This window comes from Anas acuta, chromosome 3 (assembly GCF_963932015.1).
Source record: "Anas acuta chromosome 3, bAnaAcu1.1, whole genome shotgun sequence".
Lineage (NCBI taxonomy): Eukaryota > Metazoa > Chordata > Aves > Anseriformes > Anatidae > Anas > Anas acuta.
This window is the reverse complement of record NC_088981.1, coordinates 58,976,912-58,998,435: the sequence shown is the minus strand read 5'-3', so window position 1 is coordinate 58,998,435 and position 21,524 is coordinate 58,976,912. Positions and strand designations below refer to the sequence as shown.

The window sequence follows — 21,524 nt, the reverse complement described above, 5'->3', positions numbered from 1 at the left end:
GGAGCCTGATGTCATGCTCTGCCCTTCTTTTAAGTGCGACCCCGGACATTTTAAAGAAACCTAAGATGTTGAGATTTTTCTCTTTTCTAAAATGTTTAAATCCCGCATGTCACGCAGAATTGTGAATTTGAATATATTACAAAAGCAGAGGCATAAGAAACAAGGAGCCTTGCTGGAAGCAGGCAGTCCCTGGACTGAGATAATTTTACAGAACCTATGACTGAGAAAGAGATGTTCACAATGTTCCAGAACACGCACGCATCCCATTTAGGAGAGAACTCCATACACATGCACTAAGCAAAGCAGAGCTGGGACTGCTAGCAAAGAACCATTACCACTGGGGTCCAAAAGAACATTTGCTGCTCCTTTTTACTCAAAAGAAACAGGTTCACGGATTTGCCTGGTTTAACATGTGCAGGGAAGATATTAGAATATATAGCAACTAGTGCTCTGCATCTGGGTGCATTTCACACATCAGTGCCCAACATTGTTATTTTCACTTCTTTTTTTAATGGAATCAAGTGTCCTGTCTACTAAATAAGGGTTTTCTAATTTTATGTTATTTATTGCTTCAGAGGGGGAGGAGAAAGAATTTCCTAGCAGAGTAAAAATAAACTGGACATCACCAGCCAGAAAAAATACCAGCACTAACTGATAGAAAGTGTTTCATTTAATATAAAACATAAATTATTTAGAATTGTAGATAATTAGTGAAGTTATTAGTAAAAGTTCACAACATAATACTCAAGCAAAAAAAAAAAGATTAATGACATGTACAGCTGAATAAAGACTACAAGAAAAAGTATAACAAAATACACAGTTTGATAATGAAATATTTAATTCAGAAGAAAGAACACATATTTGGCAAGACTGCTGCCAAAGCAGCCAGGAACTCTGACAAAACTGCAATGCACCTTTATTATATGCATAAAAATCTCATTTGAAAATATAAGTGCCTGGAATTTGCAACACTTATTTGGATTGGAAAGCATGAACAGTCCCGCTGAAGTCTGAGTAGTTGCATAGGTAGTTACTCAACAATTTGCTTAAGTGCTGCACAATGTTGTCCAAGTGAATATTTCACATCAGAAAAAAAAAATAAATTAACAGCTCATGTTTTCAGGTACATTGTAGTGTCAGCATTCCTTTGGAACTTCACCATTCTGAACACTGTTCTATTTTATATACAAATAAATAAAATGCTAATTCAAGAACTTTTGTTGTGGTTGGGGGTTGTTTTGTTCTAGATGACACTTTTGGACTCAATTCTCTGCTCACTATAGACTGATCCACAGTCCACAGAAATGCCTGCTTAGCCTAACTTAGGATATAACCAGATGGTTAACGTTGTATTTGTTAGTGGGATTCTCATGAAATATGAAAGTGCATTTCAGATTTTACCAGTCCACGGAGGAACTGGACATTCAAGATCTGTTAATTTCAAGAAACCCTGATCAAAATTATTTTGAACAGGCTTACACCACTGTTAAGTCACAACTGCCACCATTTTGTGTATTTTAGTTCTTTTAAATTGTTTTTTTCTTGTCAATCTTAGAAACAAGATTGAAGTTGCATCATTCAAATACATTTCTGTGTGTATATTGAATGCCACATTGGTATCTGAAATTAAATTATGACTACACGTCATAGCATTCAGGCTCAAAGGCAATATTTGTCTTTCCACTTGTGCTCAAGTTCGAGCCTCTCGCTGCCCTTTTCTTCTTCTTCAATTCCACCCCATGGGCTGTAGGTTCATTTTCAACACCATTAGCTGTAACTGATGATACAGGAGAATCGAGACCCATTAAGTTGGGCTGATTTTCTGTCTCGTTCTTCTGTATCCTTTTCTTCTTTTTCTTTACACCTCTAGGGGAAAGTGGATATAAAAAGAGTAAAAGAAACACAAAGTTAGCTCAAATTTAGAGCTTTTTCCACACACAGCTGATGTGTTAGAGCAATTGTCTGTCTGTCCCCCTTGAGCACAATGCTCAAACAGCTACAAAAACTACCATTCCACTGCAGAACAAAGACAGAAAAAACATGAGGACAAAATATGAGACCACTCTATTAGTCTGCTTTTCAACATGTCATAGCATTGCTTTAAAAAGAATTAAAAGAACCGCTCATGATCTTAAAAATCAGCAAGTCTTGTTCGACAATCAACACATCATTAAACACACAAATTACCATTCTCCTCCAAGGATAAAATCCATTGCACTTTTCTAAGCTCAAACACCAAAATAATTGCAATTTAAGAGAAATTCATGTTTTATTTATTTAACCATTGTATGGGAGACAGGCAGGAAAAGAGCAGAAAATTATTTTTCCCATTTGAACTTACCTAAACTATGATATGTTCATAGAATTAGTGATTATGTCTATCCATGCTTCTCAGACTTCATACAATGACAAAAGAATTAAAGCAAGCTCCTGTGTTTATACTAGTTAGTATCTCAAACAAGGGAACCAGGCTGGTCTTGCAGATGTTGCCAGGGACTACGCTGATGTTACACCACTTTTTCCATGCATCCCCATTCTTGACAGAAGCTGTAACTTTATATATACAATACTAATTTAAATGTAATCTATCAAGGGCAGGTACTGTCTTTGTTTAAAATTAGTATTACATGTAGCATAAACTGATCTTTGTTTGTGACCAGAACTATTAATCTTGGATGCTGCTGAAATATGTAAACAAGCAGAGGAATCAAGAATGCAATGAGATGGTGTAGTTTCCCAAAAAACATTGCTGTAAGACCATTACTAATGGTGATATTGTGGTAATGTAATAATTTTTATAGATTAAGATGTTTACATATTGACCTTCCTGATGGAATTAATACTACCTGTCTGTAAGTTTTATTTATTTCTTTTAAGCTAAACTGTTTATTCATGAAAATGTGAATTGCTGCAGCTCTAATACCAGAGCATCCTGAGGGAAAAGGTTCAGGAAGTTAAGACCCTCTGCATTAGGATTCCCAGGACAAGCTGAAAAGTATTGCCACCTGAGGAAACCTGAGATCAGAATCATAATTAGCCAGTAAGCACAATTTTCTACCAAACTGAGTGTTCAGATGGGTTTGATGTGTAATCATTGTAAATTTATGGAGAGAGCACTACCTTGTGCAGCTCAAGAAAACTGAAATGGGAATACATCTAGGGAGATAAAAATCTGTGCTGAGAGATGGTATCTAATCTTTAATATTCAAGGAGTGAGGCTATCATGCAGATTTTCGGAATAAATCTAATCTGCTCAGATTTTGAGAAGAGGATTTCATCTTTTTATTATTTGAACATCACATCAGATGCAGTAATGTAATTAACCTTTGAGATACTTCGATAAAAATTTTAGTTGTCTATTATACAGACATTTCTGTTTTTTCTAGAGTCTGCAGAAGACAGGTTAACTGCTTGGCTAAGATAAAAATCCGCTGCTATCCTGGATAAAATTTGTTTTCATGTTGCAAAATGGTACTTTAAATCTGGAAATTCTGAATGATAGATATTCCAGCGGAACTTGCCCTTCAGTTTCTTTTGCAGCAGGTACTGTGGTCATAATGAATAGTGTTCTCTATTAGGCAAAACATCAAACACCCACTTGGAAGCTCAAAGAAAGATATAGTGTGAATTGTGGAGGTGCGAAGTGTCACTTTTCCATAGAGAAACTGCATACTTTGTAATCACAACTGAACTGATTGCTACGAAGTTTAGCTACTGATCAGTTCCTTTTATGTATTAGCATGTGACATGGATGTTAAGTATATTTTCACAGAAAACAGGAAGAAAATGGAAACTTTTAGATCAAATATTTAATTACAGATTGGACTGGATCTCAAGTCACATTGAAATCACTTTTAGATGCTACAATAGAAAACTTTTTCATTTAGAATCTTAACTCCTGCCTGTGTGTCATTTTCTAGGTATTTCAACAAACCAGCTGCAGTGAACAAGAAAACTACAGTCCTGTCACAGCCTCTGTGGGTTATCGTTTCAGGTACAGAGAAGTGACAGTTTTAATGAAAAATATGCAGCCACGTTTCTGAGATGTTTGACTATCTAATGGATAACCTCTAAACAGAAACATGGAGCTGTCTTTCAAAGTAGTGACAAAGAGAAGAATATCCTTTTCCAGCTATTAAAACAGGGCAAGAACTTATAGACTCTTTTGAAAAACAAAAACAAAACCACATGGTGTTTGCAGTCACTGCTATAATAAAAGACAACTAAATCACATTTCACTGTGTTCTAGTCCATGGAAAAGCTTGCAAAGTATGTATTTTCAAGGCAGCTAATATATAACAAAGCCTAGAATGTCTGGCCAAAGGGAAGCAAAATACAATACAGCACTGTAGTACTGAAACGTCTGTTTTTCTCCCTTTCATATTAGCTCTCTCCTTATAAGGTACAGCACCAAACACTATCTCATGGCATCTTCCACTCTCCCCCACCATCAGTCAGGTATAAATGGCTCAGTGCCTTGAGAGTTTGTGAAAGAGGCTCTGAAACACTGCTCTTTGTCCAGACGAGAGAGCAATGACATGAAGCACGACTTCAGATTGCCATCTCCGTAACATTCCTACTCCAAAGGTTCAGGAGGAGGGAGTACATTCCAGCGACAAAGGCATGCGGGCAGCTTCCCTCAACTTTTTGAAATGCAACTGAAGAAGTTTGGGGTCTATTTCTTCAGCATGACACTTCAGTCTGACCTCTTCTCAGTGTAGACTTAGCTTCCATTAAAATGAGTATTTCACATTTGACATGACTTGAAACTCTTGAATTTCGTTAAATAATTTGTGATTCCACATTTTAAATCTGTGGTCCCGCATTGGTCAGTGGTTGCCTGGGAAAAGGCAGTCAAATTTTTTGCTGAAGTTCTACTAACACTGTTCAGTCATCAAATTTTTGATAATGGCTTCTGACAGATTGTATCAGCTGTCACAGTTGTACTTTTAAGTTGGTACTTTTAAGGCATTTCCTTCCTTAAGTCCTATCAGAATAGTCATGCTCAAAATTCAACCCTGAATTTTGAGCATGACTATACCAACTTATTACCAACTTATAGTTTTACAGTCCCTTTCTCATCAAACATGAGTGTTGAACTTTCCACTCACAATTTATATTCAAGTCTAGATACAGGTGGAGAGGTAAAAAAAAAAAAAATCATTTAGGATTTACAGATGTTAAAATTACATATGTAACTGCATCTGCAATGTTGAGGGAGGGTTAGGGGACCAGTCTGGAAAATAATCAGTGAAATAACTTTGCTTAGATGACAGATACCTAAAGTGGTAGATAAAATACCTCAAGAAGCATTTTCAGATGTATTTTTCCAGGTACAAATGATTGCAGTAGCTAAATATATTGTAGCAGCTCCTGTTCAAAATGTTGAGATCTTATCTGTTTACAGCACACAACAAATGCACACAATTTTTAAGAAATGCAAGTGTCACGATCAAAGATGGTAGCTTGCACCTTCTCAGTATGTGACCTTTTCCAATTTGTATTACTTTTTAGAAGGTGTAAAAATATTTTTTAATTTGTATCAATAAAGTCTAATACATAATAAAAGAAAGCCACAGGACAATCCCGTGTCCCTTCATTTTTATTCTGATGTACATTATGGTATATATTTGTTTGTACATGCGTATAGCAGTTGTTATTTCCTTCTCATTTTTAAGTGTGAAGCACTCTTTTTGAATAAGTATCCTAACGTTACCTTCTTGTTTTGCTTGCTAAGACAGTTTCCTAACAGTAGTTACAGATGTAACATTGCAAATCATTTCAAATATTTCTTGCTTACTGTGTGGCAGGTGAGTCTCTATCTGTGTCATGCCCTGAGATACATTTCAGGTCCCCCGTCTTACTGATGACTGGTGACATCTGTAAAAGAAAAAAAAGCAGGAAGGTAAAAAGAAGAAAGACAATGGGGCCAACACATGTACATTGAAAACCCACCAGCTTCCTGAATAAGGAGAGAATATACCTTGTTTAAAAACTAATGTCTATCAGCCATAAAATGTTAACTCCTATGTGGTTACAAACAAGGAAACAGTAGCCTGTTTTTTTTTTTTTTTTTTTTTTAAAAAAAAAAAACGACTTGCAAATAGAAGACAGTTCAGGTATGTGTAGAAACAAGAAGTTATGAATCTGCTAAGCTTAAAATACAAACAGTCTGTGAAGAGAGCAAGTTATTTCTGCTACTGGAGAATGCTAAAAAGCCATCTCATTGCATAGTTTTAACAAGAGATGTCTAGCCTTTTTTTTTTTAAAAAAAAAAAAAACAAGCAAAATAAAACAACTCCAGGTTACTTTACTACTCAGGGCTCAAAAAAAAAAAAAATGGAACTAACCCTCTGTAAACACTCTTCTAATTCCATCAGGAAGACATCATGTCCTTGTTAGATGAGCTTGAAACTAACTTGGCCGATGCTCATGATTTTTTAGTTCAGCTTCAGATTCATAGCCTGCCTAAAGCAAAACCTACCACATTGTTTCTGAATTTCTCAGATGGCCCTGGTGTTAAAAAGATCAGCCCATTCCATTCTGCCAAGCATAGATGTACTCATCTGCTTGTAAATAAGATGTTTAATATTCTGGTATCAGCTTGAATTACTTAAGGAAAGAGTTGGTTATTGACGTTACTGCTCTCGAAAGGCTAGGTAAAATAGGAGCAGTATTAGGAAGGGAGTGCCATTCAGCAACACTAGAATGCCTGACAACAATACGGCATCTAAATAAGTAGCCACAAAGTCAACAAGATTTTTTTGGAAGTAACAGAAAGGATAAAAGATAAAAAAAGATAGTTCTTGACACTTCGGTCTGCCAACTGTTTATTTCATTTTGTATGACCTCATATGCAAGGTATCACTCTAGTGATAGTCACTCTACATAGAATGGAAACAGAAAACAATGGGTTGCTTCACAACCTTTTTTCTTTTTTTTTTCTTTTCTTTTTTTTTTTTTTTTAATAAATTAAGCATTTGTTTCAGTATGTTGAAACAGAGTGAAAATACCCTGTTTTCAAACACTAAATTTATCCATCACAGATTTCAAAGCCCTAATAAAAAACACTTAAAATTCCACTGTCAAGTTCTATTGTCCAATTTTAATTCTGGGTAAAGTGAGGCACAGATTAAAATTGTCTTGACACACAAATAAAGACTATACTAGAACCAGAGCTCATATTTCCCAAACCTCAGTTTTAGGTCTTGAAGAGTTTAATTACTTTCTTAAACTCAAAATGGAATTAATTAAAATAATAAAATCTAGTCAACGCAAGTAGTTTAATGAAATTCGAACTTTTTTGTCTTGGTCCTGATCCCTACTATTATTTTGTTAGTTTAATATTATTTTACTGGTGAGTTAGAAGAAACAGGATCAAGCTCCCATTGACTTACTGAAATCATATAAAGCACACTGCCTACAACAACCATGTGCAAACAGTCATTAGAAGTAGTCTGCTGAAATAAGTTTGCTAGATTAATTTAGACAAAAATCAAGCTTATTAAAATGTAGGAGTGTAGCATTGGCTGGAGTAGGAAAAAAATCTTCTGTTTCACAGACAAAATTCTTGTTAATACAGAAATAAGCTTCAGACTAAGTCAATGGTAAAATCAAATACAAAAGGAAGAAATATAATGCCATTCATATGAAAATACAAGTGACTGATGTAAAGGGAATGACTGTCAAATAGCTAATTCTTCCTGTATCATTCATAACCTTGTAGCTCCTTGCCATACAAAATAAGGCACTCCCTTTATTTGCAGTCAGAACTGATTTTTTCCCTGAAAATCCTATGTGAACAATGCTGAACTAGTTTTTTTTTTTTTTTAACGTTCCATTTTTAAGCTTATTGTACTAATACTATAATTAAGTGTGGATCTTTCCAAAGCCCATTCTGCTAGAATTCCCTTAAATGACACTACAGAAGACTGACATCTCTTACACTTTTAAAATACTTTCAAATACCAAAACACAGAAATTTATGCTTGTTTTACAGTCAGGAGGTTAAAATACCCGCTAAATTAAGCTTCTTAACTGAAAGTTCCTATGATCTGTTTTAAAAACTATTTGTTACACAGGCTTTTCAAGCACAGCATTTCAGCATAGGTACCAAGGAAAGAAGAGCACACAATTAGACTACCTTGCAAAAGCTGTGTTCAGCTGGCATGGTAATTAATGAGAATACCTAGGGTACGTAGGGACAGCCTCCCAATTCTCCAGAGTACTATTTGAATATGATAGCTTTCTTACCTCATTCCTACAAACTTTCAAGCACGTAATGAGGCAGGAACTGAACAGATACAAGATCTTTTTGAAGCAGATCTCACTGCCACTACCTTCTGTTCTTCCCTATCCCACTTATCTTTGCGTCCTTCTTAGCCCAGTTCTCGACCTACATTTCCCATCCCAGCGATGTAAGCAAGCAGTAACAGTACTGAAGGAATAAGTGGGGTGGGGGCAGATGCAAGAAGGCAGCACATTAACTAGATGGTGCAGCAAGAGGATGAAAGCAGCAGGAGGAGCACAGTGAATCAGGCAGTGGAGGGTAGGGGGGCAGGCAGGAGGTATGCAGGTAATGAGGCCGTGGTAACACTTGTGTATGGAGAGTGCACCAGGGGCACGCTGATATAAGGAGCAGGCAACAGAAGTCTTAGAGTATGGAGGGCTGAGGAGACTGCTCATCTTCTTTCCCTATTTCTAAATCTCTCTGACCTCTTATTTTGCATGGGCAGACCTCACAGGATGCTCCAAACACCTCTCCACTGTTGTTAGCGTGTCTGTAGTAAGATTCGGCAAACTGCATTGTAACAGATATGGTGTTAGTAAGTTCATCCACAGTGCAGAGCTTACACATTCAAACCAAATTACTAGGGCTGTGTTTGTTCTAAACACAAAATACAGTAAATGTGTCAGATAGTTAATATTAATATCTTGAACTTTTCTGTTCACAAGAACAAATACTGAACACAGTACAACATATGAGCTCCTTGTGCAGTGCCACCAGTGGTGTTCTGTTTTGTTGCCTTATTCTAATTCTCCACCCTTTGAAAAATACAGCACACCAGAAAGGCAGGAGACCATCATAAGTCTCATCCTAACTCTAGATTTTTTGCAGTACTTTCCTCTAGGCTGCGTAGAGTTGTTTCTATAACTGAGGTCTAGAGACGTAATCTGACAAGTTAAGAGGCAGATGGACAGGATGGAGTGGTATAGGCAATCTGAATTTATTTTCTTCCTCTATTTAGGTGATGCAAGCCATAAAAGTAAAAGCTCTTGCTCTATAGCCTACTCTGTACAAGTAAACTTTCCCATAGAAGCTGTTTCTACAGAACGTCATCTAATTAGAGATTCATTGGATCACAGACAACAAGAACAAACACGTCCATGTCATTTAAATTAGTCTTTAGGACATTAAACTCTTTTTGTATTAAGTCTATATTTTGTTTTCTATTGCAGACCATGGATGAAATGATTTATACTAACACACCTTACCACCTGAGACCTATATTGAAGCCTCCTGTCAAAATTTTTCTTATGAGTCAAGTTTGGGAGAAATGATTGTGACACCACACCACACTCCTTATTCTTATCCTGTTCTGTACCTCTCCAAAGATTTCCCCATTAAATCAATAATTGACAGGAAGTTTTGCTAGTGGAATTGCATAGATTTATTTTGCCCTGGCCTTCTTATTTAAAATGCAAAAATAGAGAACTTAATATATGAAGTTCTCTAATATTAAGTGCCTGCCTATCTAAATCAGATCACCATATTGTCACCCCTATGTCTAAAATTATTACCACAGTTACAAGTATCTAGCAGAACTGCAGCTCTGAGTACATCAGAGACATTGAAATGAATTTTTCTTTCTCTTGAAAAGCAGCTAGACCACTGAAGTGTTCAGGACTATGCTAACATTCACTAGCTTCCACATCTAGGAATGATAGAGCCACAGGCACAGAGGACTTTGCCTTGTCCAGTCTTTGATACTGTGAAATCCTGCACCTGCTCACAGCTAGGAGAGACCTACAGGAAATCTAGCAGATGAAAATCATAATTTTAAGTATCACAACTGAATACTGACAAATACCATACCTCTGAAATCAAGTCACTGGAAGACTGCTGGAGAGACAGCAAAATAAAAAGGAGGAAGAGTGGAGACAAGGTGCTTCAGACTGAAGCACTATGGTTCAGAACAGGTGTTTTCAGCCTTGAAGTCTTGGCCTCTGGGAACTCATCTGTGGTTACAGCTTTGCATTAAAATTTGCATAAAAATAGTTCAATCCTCTTCAGAAAGAGGCTATGATGACCCGAGGAGAAAACAATGGGGAAGAGAGAAGTTAGCTTGCTTTTGAGACCTATCTTAACAATATAAATGTCGCTCAATAGTATTTTTGGTTCTGCTTTGTCAGTTCAGTGTCTCAGCCTGATTCTTCCTGTCTTTAAATAGACCACAGTCACTTACAGCAAATTACTATGGATGTCATATCATCTTTGACTTTTTCCCAATAGATACTAGTTTGCTTATTAAACAAATAGCTTTTCTTTCAATAGCTCAAATAACACTGTAGACACAGGCACAAACATTTGTGAGACACAACTCATAGGAACCACAGAGGTGGTTTTGGACCTGAAAAATAAAGTGCTACCAGCTTACAACTGAAGTAGCAAAACACATGCTTAATACTATTCAATCTGAATAGCACAAACTCCATTTTAAAGGGAAAATAGAGTACCTAAAAATAAACTACAGAACTAAAAAGATGAAATATGTTAAGGTCAGGTTTTTGCTTGAGGAATGTAGTCTATTCCTAGTCACAAATTTCTGTAAGAAAGATTTCTTCCAGAACAATCAAAACAGTTACCAGGATCTGCAAAGTTGTATCTATTTTATAATGTCTATTCAATGGCTGCTGAGGAAGACCACACAGCAACTTTGCAGGCTGATTCTAAAAATGCATGATATCTTTCAGCCCAGAAGGTGTCAATGCCTTTAGAAGAAGAGATCTATAATCACATTATGCAAGAATGAAGCCCAGAATTATCAGCTTCACCATTCTAATTCAATTGAATATCACATTTTAGTGGGTCTGCAACCTCTCTGTATCTTCAAAACACACATCTGATGTGTGAAAGCCTTCAGCTCTATTGATTGAAAAAAAATCTACCATGCTAATTTTTATAAATGTTTCTCAGATTTTCAGCTCTTTCTAGTCCCTCCTTTTCCTAACAGTTGATCAGTCACTGAATTGTTTCCCACTAACCTGAAGAAAGGCACAATTAAAGAAAACAGGATCAGAACTATAAAATTAACATTTTTGATGAAACTAGCAAAGTTTCTAGCTAGCATTTTTGGAGATATTGTTGAGTAAGTTTGCTACGCTTTTTAATTTTTAGTTATAATTAATAAATTGCGAGTCCACAAAAACAACCACATTGAAAGAGCTCAAGCCCAGAGAAAAAAGCCTCAGTAGCTTGGCAGGTTATTTTACAGATGCTAGGCTGTCTTATAACCTACTCTGGGGAAAGAAAGTGAGAACATGAATTATTTATGTGAACACAGGGATAATCTCAAAATTTGTTTAAATATACATAGAGTCAAATTTTGATGATCTCTAGTTAGATTATCCAAACCATGTAATAACAATGTAGTTCTAGGAAGTAAACAATTTTCATGCTTATGATCATTATTTTGTACCTTGACTTAATTTTTCAAAGATAAATATACTAGGAAGAATATTTTCTTATGATTTTAATGGATATTTTAAATTACTGCTTTGTTTTGCCCATCACTCCTTCTCACTATTCCCACATAACCCAACTGAAATACTTAACATTCAGAATCTTTTTAGAGGCATTTGAAATAAAAAGTGGTAGGCCACCCCAAATTATAAAGCCTAATCACAAAGCTTTTAGACAGCAGTACACTTCTGCCAAAAAAAAAAAAAAAAAAAAGGTACTGTATTGAATTTGAAATGTCTCGGACTTGCAAAAATTTTACAAAACCCCAAATTCTGATTTCTAGCACAAACCTATCTGAATTCCTGTCTTTTCTGTATTCAGCTTAAGGCACCTGAAAACAGCAGATTTACTGGACCAGCCAGTTGATAGGTCTGCCCCCATTACTTGGAATTCTTCAACAGCATAGTGAGAGCTTCACTCCATGAAATTTCTATTGGCAGTTTAAATGTATGTTGTAATTAAACATGATTATGACCTAATTTTGTGGCTCAGGAGTTAAGTAACTCATAAGGCAGGAAAACGAGGTTTGCATAAAATTATTATGTTATGAATGCAAAGCTGATGGTAGAAATCATTTTGAAAGCTCTTTGAACTACAACAAAATGGCCTGTATTTGCAAAGATTAATATTGGACCCTAAGCATTACACACTCTTCAAATGTTAATGATTCCACTTAATTCACTCATCGTAATTTCTGATGCTTAGCTAGATAGTTAGGTACTTATAATACCTGCAGTTGGAAAACTGTTTTTAATAAGATTATACGGTATTGTCAGTGATACAAACTACCATATTATTCACCTGCATTTCAGGTGCCCTTTTCAGACTAGTATGGTAGCAAAATCTCATGAGTAGTTGCTATGATGATTTCCACAGTAATCATATTTTTGCAGTCTTAATTAAATATTTAAATATTCCCTAAAAATACACAAAGAACAAGAGGTGTATCAAACCTGGATATAACTATTTGGGGAAGTACACTTGTGGAAAAAAAAAAAAAGGCAAAAAAGGAGCATAACAACAAAAAGTATTGGTTATATTTTATAGTCTGTTTTAACAACTTAAGCAACGACTTATTTTTTTAATTCATTTTCTGGATTTTAAAATAAAATGTGCTTCCTTTTCTGTCAAGATAAAAATAATAGGGTATTACAGAAAAATGATTTTTCATATTTCTTATGTAAAAGAAATTGGCATTTTCTTTCATCTCTACTAATGAAAAAACCTGAAAGGAATAGGAAGAAAAGTTGCTGTGTCACTGCTGCAACACAGGAACTGCCATAACTGATCAGACCCCCAGTGGTCCTCTGAGCAGTTTTGTCTCAGAAGTATCTGGTATTGCCTAAAGTCAAAGCACTATAGAACTTTCCTTCACTATGACAAACAGCTCAGTGACATTTTTTTCTTTTATGCAGCACTCAGCAGTTTTTGTAAAACCATTGCACTTGAAGGGATCTCATGCTTTCCAGAGAGATTTAATTCATTTGCTGTAACTTCAACTTGGTATCTTTTTGGTGAATTATACAGTGTATATGTGAGTATGTGTAACCTAAAAAAACAACAACAACAAACAAAAACAAACTAAAAACAGCAGACAGATTTGTGTTTCCTACTTACTTAGATGCTTTTGGAATCTCAGCCACTACATCATCCTTAAACTTTTTATTAAAAAAAATTAATCCCTGTATGTCTAAATTTTAACAAAGTCTTGTAGTAGCTAATTTACCAGATTAACTAAGCATGGCATAAACAAGAATTTCCGTCTCTAAATACTAGATGTGTTCCATTTCAGCTTAGTGTTCCCTGTTCTTGTTTAACAACAGGAGAGGGTGAAAAAAGATTGCATCCAATTTACCTCTCTACACCATGTGTTATGGTGTACTTTCTTCTTCATTGCTCATTCTTTGATAGTATTTAACTTGTAACCATTATACCAATCTCTTATACCATTTTTTCCAGCACTTGAAAACATTTCATGACTTTTCTTGACCCCTGGTGATTTTGTGGTGTTGATCAATGCTACACAAGATGAAAAGCAACATATCTGCCTTCTTTCAGACTATTATTGTATGCATTTTTATGTATTATGCCATTTGAATATCTGCATGGATTGTATGTGCTTTGCTACAAAATTCAAACTAACGATTAAAGGCATGGCAAATTTAATTTGAAGTGCCAGCAGAATCATAATACAGAAAATTTTGATGAAATATTACTAAAACTGTTACTGGAAGAGCTACTAGTAATATAAAAACAATTGTTAGAATAAAATGTCAACTACAGACACTTGACAAAATCTAGGACTAATCAAAAATTACTTCTTATAAAGTTGAATAATAAATATTGGTTGTAACTGACAAATGTAAGTTGGTTCACAAAAATTGTTTTGATCTAGTTAAACTAGATTTCTACTAAACTAAAACAAAAATTAAAAGGTAAGACAAAAATGATCAAGTCTTAATAACAGTAACTACCTCAGCTCTTCTCCTGTTTATAATCTGGGTATGTGTGAAAAAAGATGAGTGTAGCAACATATTCCATTTGTGATACCTTTCTTGCCTCCAGCAACATAGATAACAGATAAAAGAAATCCTCCTTCTTTCTAGTAATGAAGTTATTTTTTCTGAATTTGTTCCACTCTTGACTTTAGAAGAAAGCATGTATTTGAAAGTAATGTACCCTTTTCTTTCTGGGACAATTATATTTGGCTTTTAGTTTCTCAGCCACGTAGCAGTAACAGATACTTCAGATTAATTATTACTAATCTATGTGGTGATTAACTTCATTTTTAAACTATAGTTAGAAACATAACACTCATAGCATTCAATTTACAGCAGCTGGCTTCAACAGGACTGCCAAGTGAGTAATCTGTACTAAATAATTTAATAAATGTTACCTCTCTATTCACATATATAAAAACAAAAGTTACACGACGTAGGTTAACAGAAGTGGATTTGAGTGTTTTATCTTTCAACATTACAATATATTACATAGCAAAGATACACCATCTGATAAAAGAAAAAAAAGTAACCAAGCCACTCTGCATACTTTGAGTCCTGTAAGTCAGACAAAGTATTAAATTCAATTTTAGAGAAATACATAGAAAAGTCAAATCACTTGAAAAGAATCTGAACAAAAATCCCCTTTAAATTAGATATATTAGTAATATTTCACTAAATGAGTAGCTGTTGATAGCATACTTAAGAGGGCTACAAGCATTTTGGAATAAAACAATTCTTAAATTCTAACAGTTACTGAACTCATTTCTATTACTACTTTGCTGTTTTACAGTGTAAGACAATCATCATTATTTCACAGAAGGGGAACATAAGCTACACAGAAAGTTAGTAAGTTTCTGATTCTCTGTCTAGAGAAGTGAAAATTGTTTGGCTTGCTTTGAACAGGGCCACTGCTTTGAACAGGGCCTCTCAAAAGATCTAGAAAAAAAATAACACCTCAATATTTTTTCCATCATGTACATTTTCTGTAACATTACTAAAAACTGACTGCTATTCCTTTGCTGTTTTGTGCATTCCAACTTCTAACTAAAATCACAAAAATAGGAATGTATCTGCATGGAGTACAATATGTGATGAGTAAACAACAACAATGCTGCAACCCAAAAGCTGTATGCTATGGGAGTGGAGAGACTTTATATCTGATCAAGACAAGAGCTTTAACAGTTGGTAAAAACTCTTATTTACTTACTTAAAATGTACTTAGGGATAAAAATAACTAACCAAGGAGACAACCCCTAAAAGCACTATTTCAGTAGTATCTTACATATTACAGCAGGAAATAATTACACCTGGAATTAAGAAAAAGGGATGGAGTCAGAAAAACCAATACACTGTTCTGTGTAAGGTTTCTTGGTATTTCTTTCCTTTATTCCTCTAAACTATAAAGTCTCCTCCTGAGCAACCTACAGGATGAGAGCAGTCATTCATATCAGAGGATCATCATCAGCTTTTAAATAGAAAGATCCATTGACAAATAAGTAGGTTTGCATGCAGGATATTGCACAGTCTGGTAATGAGGCTTTATGATCATATTGGGTATCTTAATTAGGGAAGTACTACACGGACTGGAAAATGCTTCAGAAAACATCATAGCTTTTGTTCTTTTAGCAACCTGATAGATATGGAAATCTGATAGCAGAAAATTTGAAGATTCTGTGGGCAGTACATATTCCAAGAATGACAATCAAGTGCCAGACAATATGTCAGCTTTTGACAAATCCATGTTGTTCCTTAAAAACTTACTTCTCTCAAGTAATTGTTAGACACTTCTATCAACTTTGGATTCAATGGCAGATTAGGCACTCGTTATAATGGTTCAGGAATAGGTAGAATAATTAATTGACACAAGATATGAACATTAGCCATCTGCTGAAAAAAATAATCTGCTGTACTGGAATGAAGTCTATGCATCAGTTTTTTTTATTTTTTATCATTTTTTTCCAAAAAGAAAGGAAAATTAATATAGTCCACCTGGCATACAATGGATGTACTCTACCACTACTTACAGAACTTTCTTCTTAGTTATTACCTCTTGTAGTGTTGGAGAAGGTTCCTGTGCTTCTGTGGGTCCTTCAGACAGAAGAGGAACAGAATCCGATACTAATCCTGAAGGCTGTTCTTCATATTCTTCTGAAAACAGGATTCATAATTCACCATTGTGAGAGCCATGGAAGAATTATAGAAGCATCTATTTTATGTGAACAACTATGACATTATGATCTAACCAAAAATGGGATGTGATACTCATGTATCACATTTGTGATACTAATCAAAAATGTTTGAAACTAAACTTGATTGATCAAAATTTGCCCATTAACTTTATGCTTAGATTTAAATTCGTAGGTAATAAAATAAAAACAACCAAACATTTACATGACTAGGAAGAACAGCTATAGCAACAGCAATGAAATTCATACTTCTTTTGACCCATTATTAATATGGTCAACAACTGAAACAAATTATACACTTCCTTCTGCTCCCAAGTTGGCCAACTATCTCAAAATACATTTGTTAAAACTTTCTCAAGAGCAACAGGACATTATTGAAGACTCTCCATAGAGACTGCTCTCTAGCTTATTTTGCAAGGAAGAGAGCAAGGAGAAAACGCAGAGGATGCATGAGGGGAGGACAAAGGGGAAGGACAGCAGTTCAACTAATTTTAAGTCGCATCATCTAGTTAACACAGTAGTATGTCCAAGTTTTTTTAAGGAATGGGCAGAAACATTAGAGTTCACTTGGAAGACAGTGGGAGGAACTAGAAAATCGGGGGAAAACATCTTGAGAAATGTTTGGTTAAAAGATTTCTAAACACCGGTATAACTGATAGCTAGATAGTTTAGGAAAGCATATGTATTTCCTGTAGCATGCGACCACACAATATATACATAAATTGAATGCTAACAACTGGCAGAATACTGAGCATCTTTACATCAGTTGACTCAGTCAGATGCTTCTTATATTTTCAGTTATATTTAGTTTTTGCTGTATTAGTTGAGTCAAAACCATTTTAATGATGAGGGCCTGGTAGCAAATTCAATGCTCAGACATGAGATTTAACCGTCACCGCTCTTTTACAGCTTCATACTGAAATCCACCTACCTGGGAACAGAGCAATCTGCATTAGAGTTGAGGGGGGATTTTTTTTTTTTTAATGGTAACCAGTTAGAGCTAAGTAATATCGCCTATAAAAGCCTAAGATGCCAGCAAAATGCTAAGATGTGACCTAAAACATTGTCAAGGCAGGGCATGAACCAGACGGCTATATATAAGGAAGACTGAAGAATCAATCCAGTTAACTGATAATCAAGCCAGTACTATATAAGCTGGAATGTTTAAGTGTCAATACCTTTTAAAGTCAGGTTTTCATCTTGCTAAGTGGTTAGCTAACTTGATACAATTTCTGCATTACAATAAGTCATCATTATACCATCTGTGTACTACATAAATTCATATCTTCAGAATAATAAGCAGTACAGCATAGTAAAATCTTGGACCATCAGTTAAACCCACATTGGTATACCAGGAAGACAGCAGTAAACTTACTTTCACCAGCCACATAATTAGCTGGAAAATAGCCTTGCTGTCCATTTGCTAAGCTGCCAAACCACCAGTTATCATTATCTTTGTACAACACTTGGATAATGTCACTGCGATGGATGGTTAGCTCATCTGATCGATGCGCTGTGTAGTCATAAAGAGCCACTACCTAAAAGAGAGATAAGAGCACCACAGCTTTATCACAACCATGCCACAGAGAAAAAAGCGCAACATTCACTTCCTCTTGCAGAAAAGCAGCTGAAACCAAAGCTGCACTTTGGTAAAAGCTGAGGCTGTCTCAAGTTTTGCTAATGGGATCAGGGGTGGTGGGAAAGCAGCAGGAGAGGCAAGATAAAGGACTGTGGGATTGTAGAAATGGTTAAGAACATTCAATTCACTAAGATTAGCTTCAAAACAGCAGCTGTTAGTTTTATAAGCAATTTACTTGTGAAGCAAAAGGAAAAAAAACACTTCATACATTCACTTTCTCAGAATTGTTACACCACCTTCAGATCCCACTTTGTGCGCATGAAGCATATGTGTTCAAACAAATACTTCACCAGTGCTACAGTTTTACCAGAAGGAAAATTGTAGTGGAAAAATGTCATTGCAAAGTTTTTCTTTGATCAGTTCCCATTTTTTTTGCTTGTTTAGAAATAAGGATTTGCATATATGATCTTAACAATATCTGCAAAAAATAGGTATATGTTCCATTCCATATAGGAAAGCCATTTGCCACTGAAAAACACCATACTTTTCAGGATAAAAGTGGTAACAGTGGTCAATACCATGCACACTACATATAATACATTACCTGAAGCCTGCTTTCTACTCTGAATGTGCAGATATCAAATATAATTTCTTATTTATTTCCCCTGTTCTATGAACAAAAACCTGTTCTGACAAATTCAAAGTCAGAGAAAAATGAAAACAAGTGAACTGAAAGAATAAGGGAATTGCTCACTTCCCTCATCATAACTGGAAACAAAAATTATGACTTATTTTACACACAGAACACTATTTCCCTACATATAATCCTCACCTCAGATCCCCCTATGAAATCACAAATAGGTCAGAAACAGGGATTATTAGGGAGTGATAGAAAGCATAGGGAATTAAAGACAGCAAAGTCATTATGAAAATAGGGATTTGGAGTAAACTTTCTTTTATTACCTATCAATGTGTTTAAATCCTAAAACTGCTGATCTGTACAGTGCTTTTCATATTTGTATTTCTATTTTCAGTAGGATCACCTACAAGTTCTAGGTGTAAAAACTTAACCAATGTCATTTGTATGACATTGTATGAAAATACTTGCATATCACTGATGAATCACTTATGAATGGGAAAAGATGAAAATGTTTCTACCATTGAAAGTTGAATTTGTGAGCTGGTCAGCATCAAAGCATTAATACCAGCTTAGCTGTCAGTGAACAGGAAATACATCTAAATGTGTGTACAGTAATCATGAGCTTACATAAAGGAGCTAAACAATGACCATTCTTTGTCATAATTCTCCTCCCTGCATTAACAAAGCTAATACAACTACAGGTGATGTTGACAGTATAGAAATATGAACTACAGAATAGAACAGAACCAAATTAACACATGCTACAGAGCACCATACGGAAGCAGTGCAGAACTGGAAGCTTAAATGATCATGTCCAGTAAGGGGTGCTATAACAGTGGCCACTTCAGCTCAATGGCAAAGGATTCCTTAGCGATAATACTATGAAAGGTCATGTAAGGTAAAAGGAATTTAGCACTAATTACTTAGCAGAATGAAACCCAATGAAAGGCAGAGTAATAAATACTTTTTGCTGTGCCTTTTTGCAAGGCAGTTTTCGTGTAAATGTTTTGTTGTTTGGAAAAAATTACAAAAATTCAGTAACATGGAAACACTGCCAACAAACAGTTCAAACCAACCAAGCAAGCACCGCAATCTGTCTCCCAGAAATAAAAAATTAAAATACCAATGTGTCCTGTACCACAACTGGTTTAACAAGCCTGACAATTTAAAAGAAATGTGGAAATTGCTGTTATATTCTCTGGAGACAAATGATCAGAAAATGAGCATGAGGGAGAAATGCATCTCAGGACCAAAGAAGAATGTAAAAGCCTCACAATTATGCCCAAAGCAATGGAATTTCTTCTGATGTGAAATTCAGATACGTGTTAAATGCTGTCTGGGTCCAAATCAAAAAGAAAAAGTTAAAATCTATATCTATCAACATTTTATGAAATGACTTTTCAGGAGTGATATAAGAACAACAGTAACATGGGTAACGGTGGTTATGAACATGTTGATAAGGATAACCTAGGGTGGAAAAAAAATCATTGGGATTATACTAGAAAAGAAGTTTTCAAAAGCACAGATGCTGTGCAACAGGTAATGGAGATAATGCAAAAAATTACATAATACTTACTGTCTCTTGCCTGAGCGGGCAACTGCTTCCTCCTCTTTCCCCCAGTGCAGCTAGGCAGTTGTCATTCTAGAAGAAGAAATGATTTGATAACTTTAACATGAAGTATTTTAATAAACTACAATTTTAAGTATTTTCCATATTTGTTACATCTGCTGCTGCAGCAAAAAAAAATACAATAAAAATACTTTTCTACAAAAGAAAAAGCAGAAGTGATGTTGAGCAACCATGAGTAATATTGACTATATAGATGTTTAGAATATATTCACTAAGTTTTTCAAGTGTGTACACTCTGCTAAAGACAACATGTGGGAGGACAGGATTGATGATTACACAGTCTAAGCTTGTCTGCACTGAAAATAATACTGTAGATGTTTAAGAAATTGTTGCAGTTAACTTTACCTCTGAACTGGTATGCAGAAGATGTCACTTTCATGCAATGGAGAATTTCAGATTGGTCTTAATAACCAACACTTTCACATTCAGTTCTAATTGCTCCATCTTTGACACTTACTCTTCAGACTTCCAATGAAGTCAAAGGAATACCATATATAAAATGTAATAATTAGGATGTGCCAGTAGCTACAAAATTTGATTTCTGTCAAAAAACAGAGCCTTTCATTTGTGAGACAGAAAACAGAAATACAGTGAAAATTAGCAGAAGAGAAATCAGAACAATGGAAGAGATTGAACTTCTTTGCTGGTTGCTTAAATTAACTTTTTCCAATGCCTTATTTTCACAATGTAGAAACCAGTTTCCCCTAGATTTTGCATGCATCAAAGGATACCAACTACATTGTGGAATAGAAATATTACATAGCAATTAAAATATTTTAGAAGAATCAAATGTGAATATTGTGGAGTAAACAACATTTCCAGCTATAACAGATTGTGCCATGTTATAAACATCGATATTTGAGAATTTCTAACATCATTCTTTTTCATATTTTAGAGACCATTAAACTGTCTTTTGCATTAAGTTTTCTCTTTTTTAAAAAAACATACTTAAAACATATTGCTCCCTTTATTATCTATTTATGTTAGGATGATTCAAGAAACATCATTATTGCAATCTTCAGCAGAATAAATGGCTTTCTGTAGGACAGACATTCTTGCCCTTGCACATTGTTTTCTTAACTTAGCTATGCTTATCCCATACAGTAAAGAAATCCTTTACACTCCTGCAAACCAAGGTTTCATCTTGTCTCCAGATTGTTTAGGCAGCATCACAGTAGTTACATACACACACAATGCATACTGATGAATACAGTACAAAAGTGAACAGTTGCACTCGGTTCTTAT

At 35.1% G+C, this 21,524-nt stretch overlaps 1 protein-coding gene across 4 annotated transcripts in view; it reads right to left on the bottom strand.

Moving 5' to 3' along the window:
- Positions 1-648: 648 nt before the first annotated feature.
- The window catches only part of AHI1 (Abelson helper integration site 1), a 90,683-nt gene continuing 69,807 nt past the window's right edge, over positions 649-21,524 (bottom strand). For 3 of the 4 annotated variants that reach the window (XM_068677345.1, XM_068677348.1, XM_068677346.1), the window contains 5 exons: positions 20,226-20,291; positions 17,806-17,968; positions 16,292-16,392; positions 5,801-5,880; positions 649-1,866 (listed from right to left, as the gene is read on the bottom strand). In XM_068677345.1, coding sequence (XP_068533446.1) covers positions 1,638-1,866; positions 5,801-5,880; positions 16,292-16,392; positions 17,806-17,968; positions 20,226-20,291 — 639 coding nt within the window. In that variant the 3' untranslated portion in view covers positions 649-1,637. The remainder of the gene's footprint in view (positions 1,867-5,800; positions 5,881-16,291; positions 16,393-17,805; positions 17,969-20,225; positions 20,292-21,524) is intronic. The other variant, XM_068677347.1, reaches the window with a different exon arrangement.